Source organism: Asparagus officinalis, chromosome 7 (assembly GCF_001876935.1).
Source record: "Asparagus officinalis chromosome 7, Aspof.V1, whole genome shotgun sequence".
Classification (NCBI taxonomy): domain Eukaryota; kingdom Viridiplantae; phylum Streptophyta; class Magnoliopsida; order Asparagales; family Asparagaceae; genus Asparagus; species Asparagus officinalis.
In genome coordinates, this window is record NC_033800.1 from 70,600,064 (window position 1) to 70,618,312 (window position 18,249).

Genomic DNA, 18,249 nt, shown 5'->3' on the forward strand with positions numbered 1-18,249 from the left:
CTTCTCTGAATATCTGGTTTAGAGTTGAGCTATTCTTCCATACACATATAGCAACTCATAAGAGGGCGGGGTCTGGTTCCCCCGTTGTTCCTCTGACGATCAAGTTAGCTAGATACTTGAGTGGGAAAGTGGCGAACTGTGGCAGTTCTTAAGTGTAGTGGAATGAAGAAAAATGCTGAGAAAATTCCTTACCTTTGTGTTGGGAATAGTTTTCCCTTTTATGGTAACTAGAGAGGGGCATTTTGGTCTCTTTGGCTGAATCAGGGCTGGCGGTTGAGTCAGCTTCGACTTTACAGGTGTCGGCCGTGGAGTGGGCGTGGTCATTTCAGCATCTAATTAGATGGGATAGGTGGCGTGCGGAACTAGAATTGTCCGAAGTGCCATAAATAGTGTTGTGGATGGTGAAATGATGGCGCCTGTCACGCATTTAATGTGATGCCGATGCGCTGTCAGCGAGGGGCTCGAGGTAGTGGTCGTCTTTTGTCTCACATTGAGGGATGTCGAGAGGTACCGCCTTTCGAGTCGGGCCTCGCTGAGATGTCGGCCAGATAATTAGTCGAGCAAGCTTGTGGCGAGTCGCCTTTGACGAGAGAATCGACAAGTACCTCCTCTCGAGTCGACCCTGACGAGATGTCGACCCGGCAAGCCGACTGAATTGGGGACTCTGGCTATCCCAAATGTCGAGTCGGCCGAATTAGACGTAATGTGGGATACTTGCCTGTTGTTGATGAGAGACCTTAACTTGGCGATTGAATAATCCATAACACAACCTAATTTATTTATTTACCAATGAACTATGATATGCAACACTATTTTGAAAAAGTAAATCCTAGCCCTAGTCCTTCATCATCTCAATTTGTCTAGGGTTGAAAGATTGGAGGAGGAATTGAGGAGGTGGCAGGGTTCTACTAGAATAGTCGAATGAAGATAGAGGGAAAAAGAGATTGTTATTCCTTGTTCATAAAAGAAGAAGATCCTGAGAAAATATTATTTTTATTGGGTGGGGATGGTTGGTGATCTCTTCGTTTGGTAGTGGGATTTTTGTTATTGTTACAAGAGTCCTGCTACAGGGACCCCAAATAGGGGACCCTGGGGTGGGACATGTGAGGTGTCAGCCTGGGAGGCTGTGATGCACTGTTCATGAACAGTGCATCACAGCCTCCCAGGCTGACACCTCACCTGTCCCACCCCAGGGTCCCCTATTTGGGGTCCCTGAGGCAATTTTTTTGTTACAAAGGGTAAGAGCTCTAGGTTTCTAGTCTCCCTACCATGAAGGATCTATCTGTGCTTCGAAGCTCTCGCGAAAGCTGAAGTGTATGATTTTATATTCTAAAATTGACGTTATTATCTGTCCCTAATCTTCTATTAGTCTGGATCTTCTCAATTTCAACAAAACAAATAAATAAATAAATAGAGAGATCTATATTTAAATCACATCAGACAACGGTCTGTCATCTCAACGGACGACAACTGTTTATCTCATGAAAAATGAACATGAGTGTAGGCTTGGTAAATATGATATTAAAATCCAAATCCAATTTTAATTATTTCACTACAACATTATTATCGTTTTCGCGGGTAACGAGCTGCTGTTTCATCCCGAACAGCAAACACTTTCTACAGTCCACGTAGTCACCGCTCAATTTCCTGTACCTCAAATAATTAATTAGTTCATCTCCTTTTTCTCTTCCCACAAATAATTCTCTCCAACAAAAAACTCAATTCGCCCGTCTTAATCTTCGATCCAATCTAATCTCGTGTTTCTTGTTCATCATTCAAACCCTAACCCACGATTTAGGGTTTCTCGAGGGAAATAGGTTATCGAGAATCGATCTTTGGTTCCTGAATCGCTAAAGATGGATTTCTAGGGTTTGTGGGCGATGTATCGAAGCGTGCCGACGAGCGCCGCCGCGTTACGAAGAGGAGGAATGGCCGGACGACGGACAGCGTCGATGCGGTTGTGAAAGCTCGATCAGGTCCCGAGATGGACGGATTCGGATCAGCGATCGCCGCCGAACGAGGATCCTTCGATGCCCTATTCTTACTTCTCGGATCCGTTGAATTCGTCGGCTGGAGCTGGAGGCGACGGAGTGAAATCGAGGTTTCCGGTCGATCACGAGATCAATTCGAAGATTTATCTCTGGAGAGGGAACCCTTGGAATCTTGAGGTCGATGCTGTTGTCAATTCCAGCAACGAGGTTGACTCTTAACTGCTTTTCGGTCAATTTATTGGATAGGAAAAGTTTATTTGCACTTTAGTACCCCAAGGTTTTGCATTTTTTCCCCTTTAACTTTGATACACTGAAATTCTATTTTGATAATTTGATACCCCAAATTGCAAAAATGTTGACATTGGTTTTGTTCAAGAATACCAACATAGAAAAGTGAACGAAAACCAATTTTGTTACCAAGTTTTAATTTTTTGAGTTTGTAGGTAGTGAGGAACAAAGTTAGGGCTCTGAGGTAACAAATTGTCAAATTAACATCAATTTGAAAACACTGGAGCCTCAAATTGTCAAAATGGACTTCAGGGTATTAAAAATAGAGAAGGGTGAAAGTACTTTGGGGGCATTAGAGTGCAAATAAACCGATTGAAAATGGGATCATTTTGTTGAGTTGAGGGCCTAATCTTTTGTTTTGGATTGAATTTGTAGAGTTTAGATGAAGCACATAGTAGTCCTGGTTTGCATGCTGCAGCTGGGCCTGGTCTTGCTGAAGAATGTGCAACATTGGTATCAACTTTTTATTTATTTATTATGGATTTGTTATTTGTTGTACTTTAATTAAACTTATATTCATTTATTTGCTTTCTTTGCAGGGCGGATGTCGAACTGGAATGGCAAAATTGACCGGTGCTTATGATCTACCAGCTAGGTAGGTTTTTTAGTTGCCTTTATTTGAGTATGAATAAATTATTACTTTGATGAGCATGAGTATGTTCTTTTATTAAAATGAAGAATTGAAGATGCCTAAAAAAAGTGTAAATGACGTGCTTTATATTTCTTTTGGGATTAGAGATATGGCAAGCTGTACAGGCTATTTGGAACCATGATGGAACTTTTGGATTGAGTAATTATGTAGAAAACTTGATTTTTTATGGTTTTATTACCTACAAAGACTCAGTGGAAATATTTGTAAGTTAAGGGATACAAATGGTTTTTCTCTAGTTTACATAAAATCTATGATGGGTCGCTGACTGGGGAGGTTGTGTAACATTTTCTTTCCCCCCTAAGAAAGGAAAAACTACAACTATTGATGTGAATCATGTGATCAATGGCACAAAAATAAATAACTAAAAAGCATATATGCAGAACACGAGGCACAAATATGACCCAAACACATGGATATAGATTTTCCTTAACAAGTACGATAGAAGGCAATGGAAAAACAAAAGTTTTAATATGAATGTGGGTGAGTTATAGGAGATAACACATTGATGCGTGTATTCCTTCAAAGAATAAATGCATATATCTGTCAACATGCACACCCTTGAAAATGCAACACGTACATGCTTTTCTAAATTGTGATAAATAGTACAAGATACCATGTTTACTCTCGTTATTATGACTTTGTAGGTCTCGATTCATCAATCTTTTCTGTAGAATAATTAAATATATCTCAGCTTTTCTGCATTGCTGAATTTTAATTACTTAAAAGTAATATGTTCCATTCATAAAGGCTTATCAATATGATGTTTAGTAGCTTGAATTCTTATATTCTTAACTCCTTTATTTATTCTTTACTTTACTTATTTTGATGAAAATTAAATATGATCTTTATTCGACGTGATCTTGCAGAAGAATTATTCACACCGTTGGCCCCAAGTATGCAGTGAAGTATCATACTGCTGCAGAGAATGCTCTGAGTCACTGCTATCGTTCTTGCTTGGAGCTTCTTATTGAGAATGGACTTCAGAGGTTGGTTGCGATAGATATATAGCTAAAGTGCTTTTATACAGATCTTTCATTTAGCTAAACTGCTTTTATACAGATATATAGTTCATATTCTTATCCTCCATATTATGTGTTGGCTGATGAGCTAAATACAAATCTTTCATTTAGCATTGCCATGGGCTGCATTTATACAGAAGCCAAAAATTATCCTCGTGAACCAGCTGCACATGTGGCAATAAGTGAGTAACACAAACTGTTCAAACATGCTAATAAGATTCATCACCTTTCCCCCCCTATATTCTTGTTTAGTACTTGCTAATTGTGCTTTTTATTTTTTAGGAACTGTCAGGAGATTTTTAGAGAAGCAGAAAGACAAAATTTCTGCTGTTGTCTTTTGTACAACAACGGCATCTGATACAGAGATATACAAAAGGTACCTTTTGGTATATTCTGTTACTTTGAAATTTGAAATGATTTTTGTTAAAAAATAAAAGCATTAAAATGATAGAATTTTCTACCTTGGTAAGTGAAGGTAATTGTTTTGACTTATTGATCCTTCTTTTGTAACTCTGCATTGCCAGATTGCTTCCACTTTACTTTCCCAGGGATAAACATGAAGAAGAGATAGCTATATCAAAACTTCCAGCGGATGTAGGGGATGAGAATGGGGAGACGACTATAGACGAACGTAAAATTAGAATAAAACCCTTACCTGCAGTGTCAGCACCTGTCCAGAAACCTCCTGCAACTCTTGAAGATGTTCCTGTCAGTGACGTTGGATCAACATTAAGAGGGTTTGTATTATTTTATGTTTTATCCATCTAGTTTTATTGCAAATACTGAAGGCAAGTGGGCTTTTGCTTTTGTATAATGTCAACCCAATAGTTGACTCGTATAGTATGTTGACATCTGTAGTAAATATAGCAAAAAGGCTATCCCATTGCATATGGCCTCTACCCTGCTGTTAGATATATACAGTCTTATTCTTGCCATGCGAAAAGCCTGTTCCATTCAGACAAGTCGAACCTGTGATGTCAGTTACAATTGAGCAGCTTTATCAATCTGCAAAGTCTCGTCCTCCACTCTAGTAAATTTAATAATTTATGAAATTAGGAAACTAAGCAGTAATTTGTCTTTGTACTTTCTGGCTTATATTGTCAGCATTACCATTTTCAGTTAGGTGGTATTCTTCAAATCTTTTGTCAGTTCTTTCTGTATATGCATTTTCCAAATAGAGCCATATGATCTAATCCAGTGTTTCTTAGCAGGAAAACTATACAATTGGATTCATATCTTGATCCTACATTCATGTCATTGATCAAGGACCCTGATCAACGTCGGAAAGAGCGGTGGGAAAAGGCGGCTCAGGCACAGGGTGGTTTCAATTTTGCTAAGATGCTTGGATTTGGTGATCTTGGTGGCCCTCCATTATCTGCTGCTGAGGAATATTCACTTCATTCCCGATACCTTGCTAAAGCAAATTCTCTAAATCTTTCAGAGATTGCTGAAATGAAAATTGTGTAAGTAAATATGTTTTTTTCTTTAAATTGTTTCCTATGAGCTATATCTGCATTGATTTGTAAAAAGATAACCTTAGGCCATTGTTAACTTTTATACTGATTCTTGAGTTTGGTACAAAATTTGTACGATGTTACGATATGTGTGGCTAATATCAGATGATTTTTCACTAAATATCATTCTTTATCATGTTAGTAAATTCATCTCAGGGACATGAACTAAATTAACATTTGAGTATTGTTGCATTCTTTTTTTTATTCAATTTCAGATACCGGGGAGGAGTAGATTGTGAAGGACGTCCTGTAATGGTTGTTGTAGGAGCTCACTTTCTTCTACGTTGTCTTGATTTGGAGCGATTTGTTCTTTATGTTGTTAAGGTACCATGCTTTCTTTGGTGAATAGTGCTAATCTATGTTCAGATGTATGTTGCCACGCTTTGGTGTTTGTTTTATTGGTTTGACACATTTACGTACATTCTTAATGATCATAAGTAATGCATTTTTTTAATGTTTAAGTGCAGAATTTACCATATTTACCCATACATTTTGTTAACCTAATCTACTTAAAATCATCAAATAATTCCTTGCAAAAAAATTGTACGCTGAATCTCATCATGAATTGCTTCTGGATTGAAGCTCTAGTTGTTATGCTCAATGCAGGTGTAGTTACAATTGACCTATCTTTCAGGACAAACTAAGGAAATAAATTATGTTAGTGCATACTACACTTGTCAAACTACATATGAAATTTGTGTTTCTTGAGATTATTATGTAGCAAGGGGCAAAACTTCAGAGTTATATATTTTTAAGTTGTTTAAGCAGACATTCAGTTAATGCTCGAGTCAATCATGTTGAGGAATAATCTCAAAGCTTGGTGTTAGTGGCACACATGGGTTGAGTAAACTGATTGAAATTTCATAAGATTTACCTGTTGACCGTGTACCGTATCATATATTGGAGATTCATATATAAAGCCCTTGTTTCTTGTGAGTCAGTAAAACAGCACCTACCTGTTGGTGTCTATATCTGCTTTGTTCTCTACATTTCCAATTTATTGCTAATCTATTGTGTCAGGCTGACTGGTTTTTATACTTCCAGGAATTTGAACCTCTGATTCAGAAGCCTTACACAATTGTCTATATACACTCTGCCGCCTCATTGCAAGTGTGAGTATTATGAAATATCATGGATTAAGAGGAATCTCAAAAATCTTCCTTTTCCCTTTGGCAAAAATTACCCTGCTCATCGCTTCAATGCCTCTTGGTCATATGAACTTAACTTCAGAGCTGTAATATTGCAGGCAACCAGATCTAGGATGGATGAAGCGCTTGCAACAGATTTTGGGTCGAAAGCATCGGCACAATCTGCATGTCCGTATATATTTCTAACTATACCTACTTTGGTTGAGTTCAATTCCCATGTACGGAACCACTTTGTAATACATCTTACTGTTCTGGTTCACAGGCAATATATGTTCTCCATCCAACTTTGGGACTGAAAGCAGCAATTTTTGCTCTGCAACTATTAGTTGATGGAGAAGTAATCACATACGCTCTTTCTCATGCATGCTACGCGCATATGATAGTTCAACTTCTTGAACTTGACTCTCCACTCCCCCCCCCCGCCCCCCCGTTCTTCTCCTTTGGGAGAGAAAACCCTATTCCTTATTTTGTGTGACATATATTTGATATTTCCTTTCTCAGGTATGGAAAAAAGTTGTCTATGTTGATAGGCTCTTGCAGCTGTTCAGATATGTACCTAGGGAGCAGCTGACCATCCCTGACTTCGTATTCCAGTGAGTAATTTACCTCAGGATAACTTCCAGGAAACTATCATTAAAATTTGGGGGTTTTGCATTATGCCCAATTTTTTTAATAGAGAAAAGACTTCCAATATAGACTTATTTATCTATCAATCAACAAAGTTCATAGGAGTATTGTAGAAGATATATAGAGTACTTAAGGTTAAAATTGTCAAAACATGTCATTTGTGAATCATGCGATGACTTTAACTGTCATCAGGCATATGGTAGCTTAAGGGGTGTTTGTTTGTATGAAAGTGAGAGCCGAGAGTGAGAATGTGAAATGCATTTAACACTTCAGGTGTTTGTTTAATTGTAAGTGGTTGTGAAAGTGAAATGTCAAAAAGAATCCTCGTAATATTTAATGCAGGTTTAAGTTCCCTAAAAAAATGCTGAAGTCAGATGAAAGTGAGAAAAGTGGGGACCCCTCCCAATTAAAATATTATATTAACTAATATATATATCTTTTTTACCATAACCTAATTTATTAGTTCTTCTTTACTCTATTAGTTTTATTCCTTACGAATTATCTCGGCAATTCCGAAGGCATTGTTGATTTTTTTTTGACACATAAGGTTAATATTTGTTTTGCATTTTTTTCTAGACTCGTGTATCCTTTATGCTCAAAACTAACATGCACAGGAATTAACATAAATATAATCTTATTGGAAGTTCAATCTTTTAGTCAAGGATAAGAATAATAAACTTTTAATTTAGATAAAATATGTTAACATTGGCAACAAATAATCTAACTACTTTGAAAATGGTTTAGAAATTGATTTAATAAATAAATAAATAAATAAATAAATAAATAAATAAATAAATTAATTGCAACATCACTTCAACTTTCTACAACTTTCTACTTCCAATAATTATTTATTTTACAAACGAACATTGTATTTTACTTGTATGCTCACATGTATACATTGTCTCACTTGCAAAAAGAGAAGAAGAAAAAAGACTTTCACCCTTTCAATTCGCTTTCATTTTTGCCAAACACCCACTTAGTGAAAGAAGTTCATGACGGTTTTCTGTAATAAAAAAGTATCGCTTGCTAGAGAAAACTGTCAATGCAAGATGGTACAGATGCTTATTAGAGGATAATTTTTTTGGTAAGCGATAGTGTTTATCTGCAGGCATGATCTTGAAGTGAATGGAGGAAAGGGCATTATTGTCGATCCAAGAACAAAGCATATATATCACAGACCCTCAGCTTCCGTTTGATGATATCGAAGATCTGTTCCATTGCAAGACAGAGTAGATGCTAGTGTTGCTCTTTGATGCGATGTGATTAGTATTTGATCATTTCTAGTCTTGTATAATTCTAGAGCTTCTCAGTACATTGATTCAGATTTCATTGTATCTTTTGAGATTGCACAATAAACAGGCTGTATCTTACAATTATTTGCCAAGGTCTTTTCTTGGATTTTGTGATGCTATGTTGTACATACATAAAATAAATGTGAATGTACTTGTAAATGCTGTTATTTGTCTAGTAATATTTCTTGCATCCAAAAGAACATGGAGCTATGATATTCATGGTACAACGTCGCTATTTATTGTTAAGATTAGAGAGAGTATATGATTTATCGGTCTTCGAACTAAACATCTAGTGATGTATCAGCATGTTATATTATCAGCTTTAGGACTTCTTTGTGACACGAGGATGGATGAAGCAACATCTGATTATGTTAACAAGAGATGGTCGTTAATTACTTCAAGTTTTCACTTCTAAGCTATTTAATTTGTGATCGATCTTGTTTGGTCTAGTTGTGTCTGATTGTGGATAAACCCCCTATAGTTTTAATTTTGCCGGTGGACCTCATCAAGTGAACTTTATTTATTATTAAAAAGAGTAAAAAGAAAAGGTTTTGTATAGATGAATTCCTTCGACTAATAATTAGAAGAGTCAGAAAAGTTCACTCTGACTAAATAGTGTAGAAAGTATATCTGAACCAATAGAACTTTAAGGAGTCTATCTGCACTTGGTGATACAACGAGGGGGTCTAGCTACAATTAACCCAATGTTTTCCCTTTTGTCGATGAGCATCTCCAACAGCTTCTCCAAAATTTTCTCCAAAATGGGGAAACAAAAGTCATATTCTCCAACTAATTTTTACACCAACTCCAACAACTTCCCCATTTTGAAGAATTCATTTTTTCCTCCAAAAATTTGGAGAATGCTGCAGATTTGGGGAAGCTTCCCTATTTTTTCTCCTTCATAAAATTTGGAGAATGCTGCAGATTTGGGGAAGCTTCCCTATTTTTTCTCCTTCATCCCTATTTTGGGGAATGAGATGGGGAATTTGTTGAGCCAAAAACCTAACTAAATTCTCCAAAAATGAAAAATGGGGAAGCTGTTGGAGATGCTCTCACATAGTGATACTTCTAATGCATGTAAAATGTTTTCAATCCCCAAGGTTCTCCTCTCATCAGAGAAAAATAAAAGGAAATTATCCATGTTTTCTTAAAAAGTCGAAATCAATAGGGAAGGCTTGCCTTGGACTGTTACGCAAGGCATTGCACCAGCCAAGGACCGCACTGTAATTTTCCGCATAAACCCCAGATCCTCGCCCCTCTTTTTCAGTCTTCATCGAGTCAATACTGAAACGGATCCGCGCGAGAGGGAGAAGAATCAAGAAAAATGGGGGAAGGATTTGGGTTCCAAATCTCTCGAAAAACCCTAATTCTCTCTCTCATCGTCGTTCTCTCTCTATCTTCTCCCGGATCCTCTTCTTCATCGCAAGAGGTTCGGATCCTCAGCGCCGAGAGAAGGGTAAGTTCTCGATCCATCCCATCTGGTTTCTTTCAATTTCGCAGAAATAAAAGTTGTAAATGCGGTAATTAGTGCTAGAATATGTTAGTTTTCGTAGATTTTGTCTACTGATGCTATTGATCTCGTCCTGATCCCTAATTTTATTGGTTAAAATTGATACTTGGGGGGTTTCGACTAGAAAAGAGGTGTGATTTTCTATTTTTAAGGGTTATTTGCACTTTAATACCCTAAACTTCCATCGATCTTTAACACTGATGTCTGAAATTGTTTTTTTCCCCCAAAAAACAAACATCCCAAAGTTTCTAATATGTAGTTTAATCCAGAGTGAATAAGACAGCATTAGTACCCATCATATTATGTCTGTCTATGCCCAAATTTGGTAGAAACTTTCGGGTTTTAACCCATTTTTAATTGGAATCAAGGTCTCTTGTTAATTAACTCTAATGAGTCTAAGGAACTAGACTTTAAAATACCAACTTTGTTACTAACTGCCTGTCGCATTTCTTTTGATGCAGATTGATTTGACCTCTTCCATTATCAGGGTTTTCCTGACTCTTAAGGTACATTTCCAGTGAACTTACAATGAGAGTTTAAGCTGTGGAACTTGTCAAATCCTATTTGTGCATCTTTGTGATTTAATCTAACTCATGTATTTCTTTAGATTTATTAAACTAGCTCAGAAAGTATTAGTAACTTTCTAAGTATAGGCTGTTTACATTGAGTTCAGGTGGAAAATACGGGTGCATCCGATGTCTCAGATATTCTTCTTGCTTTCCCACCAAAAGAAGCCAAACATTTAGCTATACTAAAAGCGTCCATACCTGAAGGAAAGCGCAAAAAGAAAACATATGTACCTCTTGAAGTGAACCCTACTGAATCACCCAACACTCCGAATGGAGCTAAATTATTCTCTATTGCTCTTTTGAAACCATTAAAGAGTGGTGAGAAAGCATCAATAGAAGTACTTTGTGCCTTAACACGTTCTCTTGAGCCCTTTCCAGCAGAGATCAGCCAATCAGAATCCCAGTATGTTTACTTCCGTGGCAGTGCATTGCTCTTGTCTCCATACCACGTTGCTGAGCAAATTACCTATATCAAGACACCAAATAGGAAGGTGGAATCTTATACAATAGTAGAGCCTACTGACCGTGCTGGTACAGAGCTGAAATACGGGCACTATCATGATCTGCTCCCATATTCATATTCTCCTATAATCGTACATTTTGAGAACAACAATCCTTTTGCTGTTGTTGAAGAACTTGTTCGTGTGGTAGAAATTTCTCATTGGGGGAACCTTCAGGTTACAGAGCATTACAAACTAAAACATGGTGGTGCGCGACACAAAGGAGTCTTTTCGAGGTTAGTTTAAGCATACCTTTCATGTGATAAATAATAGTTACAAGAAAGACGAATTACATGCTCAGAATTTAGCTTCATTTCAGGTCTACTCATCCCTGAATTTGGAATTAATTTTAACTTGCACACAATGGTCTCGTAGAATTATATATAAATTCTGGATTAAGAATTTGGTGCTTTCAGATCACAACAAGCATTGATTTACCTAGATTTTGATGATACCAATTTTCTTTTATATTTGTAACATTTGAAGTGTCAGATACTTTACTCAAGTTTTGGATACTAAGGATGCTGTGATATGGATAATGTTGCATGGCATAAATTTTGGCAAAGTCGAATTACACAGACAACCTCATCCCTCCACTTTCTTTTCCAACCCCCACAACATATTACTCTTACATTATCTATTTACCCATTTGATCATTATTCAGGACCTACATCACTTCATTCTCTATTCTTTTAAAGAGAACATTGTTATAAGTCCTCAATTTTTCCTGCCTTGGTGCAATCTTGATTTTCCGAATGCTGTAAAGTTTACAATTTCTGCTTCATAAATGCTCTTAACGTCTAAGACGTCATGTGCAACCATAACCTGCTGCGCCATTTTTTTTTCTCTTGATGCATAAGCCACTAGCTTTTACATTTGGCAAACATCTTTGCAGGCTTGAGTATCAAGGTAGACCTTCTGTCAGTGGTTCTGCTTCTTTTAAGAATCTTCTTGCGAGATTGCCTCCTCGCGTTCACTCGGTCTACTACAGAGATGAGATTGGGAATGTTTCAACATCACACTTACGAACCGATAATCAGAAGGTACTCTTTATTACCTAATATGTGATTCCTTGTTTGATTACTTTTTACACATTTTACTATGAGTCCATTAGAACATTAGAAAATACTTAGATTAGACCTATCTATTTCTAATTCGCTACATCTACAGCCTTTGTTGTCTAGTTTTCCTTGGTACCCATTTGATTTACTTAGCTTATGTTGACATTCACAATTTAATTTGTATTGCATTTGGTGACCACCTTAGCTCATCAGAATGCTGGTAGAATTGGTCAGGGACAATTCAAGTTTGTTGAATTGGTTAATTTTCTTTATCATATATTGAATTTAGAATATATATACCAGCTATTTAATTCTTAATACTAGATTTTTTTTTTAGGAAAATGGTGGAAATTGCCTCCACACTTGTTTCATTGAGAACATTTTCACAGGACACCAAGTAAAGGAATCATAAATGCAGGAATGTAGAGATACACTTTACTACAAGTCCATACTCTTCCCGACATACCATTACATTAGCAAAATAAAAAAAATCCAACCTCAAAGAGATGCTAATGAATATAAGGAATTTGTAGGAGAGTCTTAAAACGTGAAGTAGTTAACACCGCCCTTGTGCCTAGGATCAAGCATATTGTATGTCATGGCTTCCATGGAAGCCTTGATTAGGATATGTCAAGTTACATAAGGAAATAGTCTCCTAGTTTTCTTCTGGATATTTTGAAAATTCAAACCCACCAATGAAAATGCCACTTGTCCAACTCACCATCCCAAACTCCTAAAATATTGTGTGGTATATGTCCCAAATTGTGCAGAACTCCTGTAAGAACTCTTAAAATTTTATTTTTACTTTTTTAAAGGTGTCTCCCCTCTGTGATCCCCAATAAATAGTAGGGGTGGGGGTTCAGCATAAAAAGCTTCTTAGAAGAGCACCCAGTCTGCCTTTTTAAAACATTTATTAATGTTGTTTTTCATCAAATGTTTGACATTGAGCAAAGAAGATGGCCACATTGTGCAAAAAGTTAGGACATCTAATAAATGCATAGTTAATTGAAAAACAAATCTCTTTGGACCTAGAATGTAGGTAAACCATGTTGAAACAATTTGTAAGTTTATTGGTGTACTAAATGTCAAATAAGTAAATCGTGTTAATTGCATTTTGGAGAGATATGTTGTGATAAATGTAGTCGTCTTTGATTTAAATTCTTTGTCTAAATTACTGGAAAATCAGGAAGTCATGCTTTGGTGAAAATCTATGTATGAATTTGCTAGTGCTCATGATTCATTGTTTTTCAGTCGGAGCTTGAATTTGAACCTCGCTATCCATTGTTTGGAGGTTGGAAGGCCTCATTTATCATCGGATATGGGCTACCCTTAGATGATTTTCTTTTCGAGTCACCTAGCGGGCAGCGCTATCTGAACTTCAGCTACGGATGTCCTCTTCTGGAGGCAGTGGTTGACGAACTCATTATTAAAGTAGGTACTCATTATGTGTTTGATCCTGTCCTTTCATATCCAATTTATTCCATGCTTTTCTGTTCCATGTCCAAGTCTTTTCTTATGAGCCAATCATTGTTTCGCATATAATCAGAAGGCAACCATAACAATCAAGCTTTGTTCCAACTGCTTGTTCATTTATTTTCTTGTGCATTTGCTTAGATATTACAGTATGTATCGCACAATCATTTTGCTCTTTGAAATGGAACATGTTACTTTTGATAAAACTAAAACATTGGCAATAATCTAAGAGGATTGCATGAGTGAAAAATTCGACAAGTTGTACAAAATAGCAGTGATGTGCAACACAAGCAGTTTCATGCTGCACAGCCAACAAATGGCAGTGTGCTAATTGCCTTCTTGTTTTCTGTTAAGTACATCTTGTAGGAAAAGAAAAGAAAAAAGGAAAAACAATCTTGGGTAAGAAAGACTTTTTGAGTTAGAATATTATGATTTGCAGTTTCCATTATTGAGACTAAATTTTCTTCATCAAACACTAAAAGTATGGATCAATAAAGAGGGTTAGGAATTGGCCATCGGGCTAGAGGATAGTCTTGTTTATGGCTGATTTCCTAAATCATCCGTGCACTGTCTTTTAGACTGATAAATCACTTTTTCAGGTTGTGCTTCCAGAGGGATCCAAGAACCCATCGGCATCAGTTCCTTTTGCAGTTGACCAACAACTTGAGGTAACTGTCATATTAGTCAGTAGTATGTCATGAGCAATTATTGTGAAATTATATTATATATACAAATTTTGCTCGATAATGATAAGAACTGGTGATAATGATCAATAGAATAATTCATCCGTACAAATTGTTTGATTATCTTACCTTTGAGGCATGCATAGTTAATATTTAATATATGTTTAGTATGTACATACTTCTCACTCCAAGATTTTACTCTTCTGCTTTCATTTGTGTTCCTTTTTATGGGTACAGTTGACATGTTGCAGAATCACTATAAAACTACTTTTACGTATTGAATAATGATCCATCCACAAGCTATTAGTCCGAAAAGTGAATAGATTTACGCAAATGATTATTTCTCTTTATGTTGCTGAGCCTTGGCGAAGTAGTAACGTTGTTGTCTTGTGCACTGGAGGTCATGGGTTCGAATCTCGGAAATAGCTACCCTGCATACAGGCATAAGGCTGCATACATGTCTCTTCAAAAAGCCTCAATGGTGGGAGGCGTCGTGCACTGGGCCGCCCTTTTCATTATTTCCCTTTACAATACCTCATTTATATGGGTGCATGAGATCCTTTTAAGGTTCATTTGGACATGTAGTGTTACACTGTTACTTTAATTGGTAAGGTATTTAAACGGTCTGTGGCCCTTATGTTAGCTAAATAATAAACCATTGTATGGGAGATTAAGGTTGGTCTAGATTGATGCTCAATTTAAGAACAATGGTTTTTCCCTTTAGAATAGCTAGTTTTAAGTTTGATGATTGGATCAAATCTTTCTTGTCAGAACTTAGAACTGTATTGGTGACAGAAGAGGCATCATGGATTCACCAACATTTTGAAGATTAATGTGTCTTTATATTCTCTCCATTTTTGTCATTGGGTGGTTTTTTCTCCCTTAACTAAGAGTACTCACTCTGAGTATTTCGTGACTATTCTGATAACCAGGCTTTTTCAACAATATATCGGTCCAACCCCATGATATTGAGATTAGTTCTTCTAACTAGCTCAAAGTTTACTTAAGAATTTCACAATTCAAGAGCAGTAGTAGTAGATAGCTTTCTGCTGATCTTTTTTGTGACTGCTTTTTTTCTTGAACAAGCACAATATTTATGTTGCATGCTTTTGTCATAAATCCATCTTGTCACTGAAATACGAACTTCTCCTGTTGTTTTGCTACTGTTGCAGACAACATACTCATATCTTGATGTTATTGGGAGGACTACAGTGGTCATCAAGAAGAGAAATGTAGTACCAGAGCATAATGTTCCCTTTCAGGTAATCTAACACTTAGTTTATTTTATGCATGTTTGTGCCTGAATTTTAGTTTACTAGTATGATGAAATGGTTTCCATATACTTATAAATAAAAAAGTTTCACTTATATATGGAAACACTGACTGTCCTAGATATCATTTTTGTCTATTCTATTCTATTTCTCTTTTATGGTTGTATTCCTTTTAGTGGTGCTGACCTCCTAACAATGCTACCTATTTGTATGGCTCCAGTTGCACTACTATGTCAGCAATAATTGTCGCATTAATTATATCTTTACTTTGTGCTAAATCTATTCTGCTATAGCCTCACAAACAATTCTTGATTCTTTAGTTCAATTATTTTGGCTATATTTTGTTTCCAGAAATAGGGAGTAGGAGTTATTTTTTTCAGAAATGAGTAATAGCAAGAGTCAGGAACTAGGTTTTTTGTAGTTCATATAGAGACAGAATGGGGGCAAAGGGAGAGGAATATGGATAGAGAGAGAAGGATAGTACATATTGTTCAACCTTTTTTGCAAGAGTTGAGAAATTACTCGAAAAATCAGTGACGTTTCTAAGGATGGCACTGGATGATCTATATGTAATTTAAAACTCATCATCACATCATAAGGCTTGGTTTGATAGGAGGTGAGGTGGGGTGAGGTGAGGTGAGGTGAGGTGAGGTGAGATGAGGGACAAAATAAAAAATCCTATTTGGTAGAGGTTTTTGGGAGGCAGAAGTGAGGTGGGATGTAGTGAGAGAAAGTACCAAGAGTAGGAGTTATTTTTTTCAGAAATGAGTAGTAGCAAGAGTCAGGAACTAGGTTTTTTGTAGTTCATATAGAGACAGAATGGGGACAAAGGGAGAGGAATATGCATAGAGAAAAGGATAGTACATATGGTTCAATTTTTTTCGCAAGAGTTGAGAAATTACTCGAAAAATCAGTGGGGTTTCTAAAGATGGCGCTGGATGATCTATATGTAATTTAGAACTCATCATTACATCATAAGGCTTGGTTTGATAGGAGGGGAGGTGGGATGGGGTTAGGTGAGGTGAGGAACAAAACAAAAAATCCTATTTGGTAGAGGTTTTTGGGAGGCAGAACTGAGGTGTGGGGTGTAGTGAGAGAAAGTGCAAAATGCACAGGAAACATAGAGAGAAACATCCCTCTGATTTGGGGGGATACGTGAGCAAATAAGGGGTTTATTCTATAATGGCGTGCCCTCACCAATTTTTTATGATTACCCAGTTATCTATCCTTATCAAATTCCTGCCGAAACTCAGTAATTAGTTAGGGAAAAAGTTTCATAATAATTTTCCATAGTTTGATGGAAATTCCTAGGGTTTAGGTGTAACTAGCTCTAGTCCTTTCTATTGCGGTTATTTCTTGTTTGGAAAAGAAGTATAAAAACATTTTTTTTAATACAAAATTGTTGTAAAATTTTGATCGGTTTTTTGTACATTATCTATGGATGATTTAAGTACAATATGACTCTATCTATCATGGGTCTGTAGCTCAAGAGGTCATAGGTATGAATACGAAACTTTTTGGTTCTTTTCTTTAAGCAAAAAAATAAAAATAAAAATATAAGGGTATTATTGTACTTTAACTAACTCATCATCTCAGTTTCACTTCCCATCCCCTCAACGAGAGACAGATAAAATCACGTTCCTTCCCCCAGCTCCCCTTCCAATCAGCAAGAAGTACAAAAAAGTATGTCCTTAATTTCTTTCACCTGACCCCAACTCACCTTCCCTCTTCATACCCTTTACTAAACCAAGCCGCCTATAACTCTCGACTAACTTTATTGCCTTTGGCAAGAATTAGCCAGTGTAAACATAATTTCTCATTTTAAAGTCTATAGGAACAAAGGGGAGGGGGGAAAGTAAACAATGAAACAAACGAAGACCCATGTCAGAGAACCAGCTACTACCACAAAGTAATTGTAATATGGATATAATTAGACACGGAAATCAAGCGTGTTAGTTTTTAATAATTCTTGCCTGTGATCTCTCATTTCACTTATTTGCTTGGCTGCAGGTTTACTACGATTTCAACCCAATATCCATGCTTGTGGAGCCCTTAATGTTGATATCAGCGTTTTTCCTATTTTTTGTTGCTTGCATTGCTCATCTCCACATCGATCTCTCCATTCCGAAATCATCATAGATGACAAGTGAATGCCAAAAATATCCAGGCAGAGATCATGTCTGTTCTATACCAGCTTTAGCCTGCTGAGCTTTTTTGATTTTTACACAATTTTGGATTCATCTTTTACGAATTAATGTATGCAGAACTTTTTCATGTAGTCGCTATGTATTAAACTGTTGCTCTTATTACTCGAACCAAGTGGCTGGAACTGTTTTCCCTCAAAACAACAATTTGTTACCTACTCCATCTGATGTTTTAAAACTCAATTATGGATTGAGTTCGGCAAGTACCAAAATCAATTTAAATTTCTTCCGCTGGGAATCGCACGAAAGAGACTTAGTCCGCCGTAGCAAATGTGCTAAACTTTGTAATTTCCACACGAAGCATCCTGAGATGCATGGAACCGATTTCTTTAAATACAGAAGATGCAGGTACGGCTGAGGTAGGCTATATCCATCTCCTATTTATTGAAAACAAAAACCATGTAGATGATGCGGGCGGTGTTCCTAATTCCAAGCTGCGTGAGCTGC

At 36.7% G+C, this 18,249-nt stretch overlaps 2 protein-coding genes across 2 annotated transcripts; both read left to right on the plus strand.

Annotated features, from left to right (window-relative positions):
- On the plus strand, positions 1,678-8,710 carry LOC109849015 (protein GDAP2 homolog). Its single transcript, XM_020418782.1, has 14 exons — positions 1,678-2,198; positions 2,655-2,732; positions 2,819-2,874; positions 3,798-3,917; positions 4,062-4,132; positions 4,233-4,326; positions 4,475-4,687; positions 5,162-5,413; positions 5,680-5,788; positions 6,509-6,576; positions 6,711-6,780; positions 6,875-6,949; positions 7,114-7,205; positions 8,348-8,710. The coding sequence occupies exons 1-14, from the start codon at positions 2,031-2,033 to the stop codon at positions 8,433-8,435; spliced, it is 1,554 nt and encodes a 517-aa protein (XP_020274371.1). The 5' UTR covers positions 1,678-2,030; the 3' UTR covers positions 8,436-8,710.
- LOC109848839 (dolichyl-diphosphooligosaccharide--protein glycosyltransferase subunit 1B) lies at positions 9,795-18,002 on the plus strand. The gene is made up of 8 exons (XM_020418539.1): positions 9,795-9,987; positions 10,503-10,547; positions 10,715-11,346; positions 12,006-12,153; positions 13,423-13,602; positions 14,244-14,312; positions 15,500-15,589; positions 17,609-18,002. The coding sequence occupies exons 1-8, from the start codon at positions 9,856-9,858 to the stop codon at positions 17,735-17,737; spliced, it is 1,425 nt and encodes a 474-aa protein (XP_020274128.1). The 5' UTR covers positions 9,795-9,855; the 3' UTR covers positions 17,738-18,002.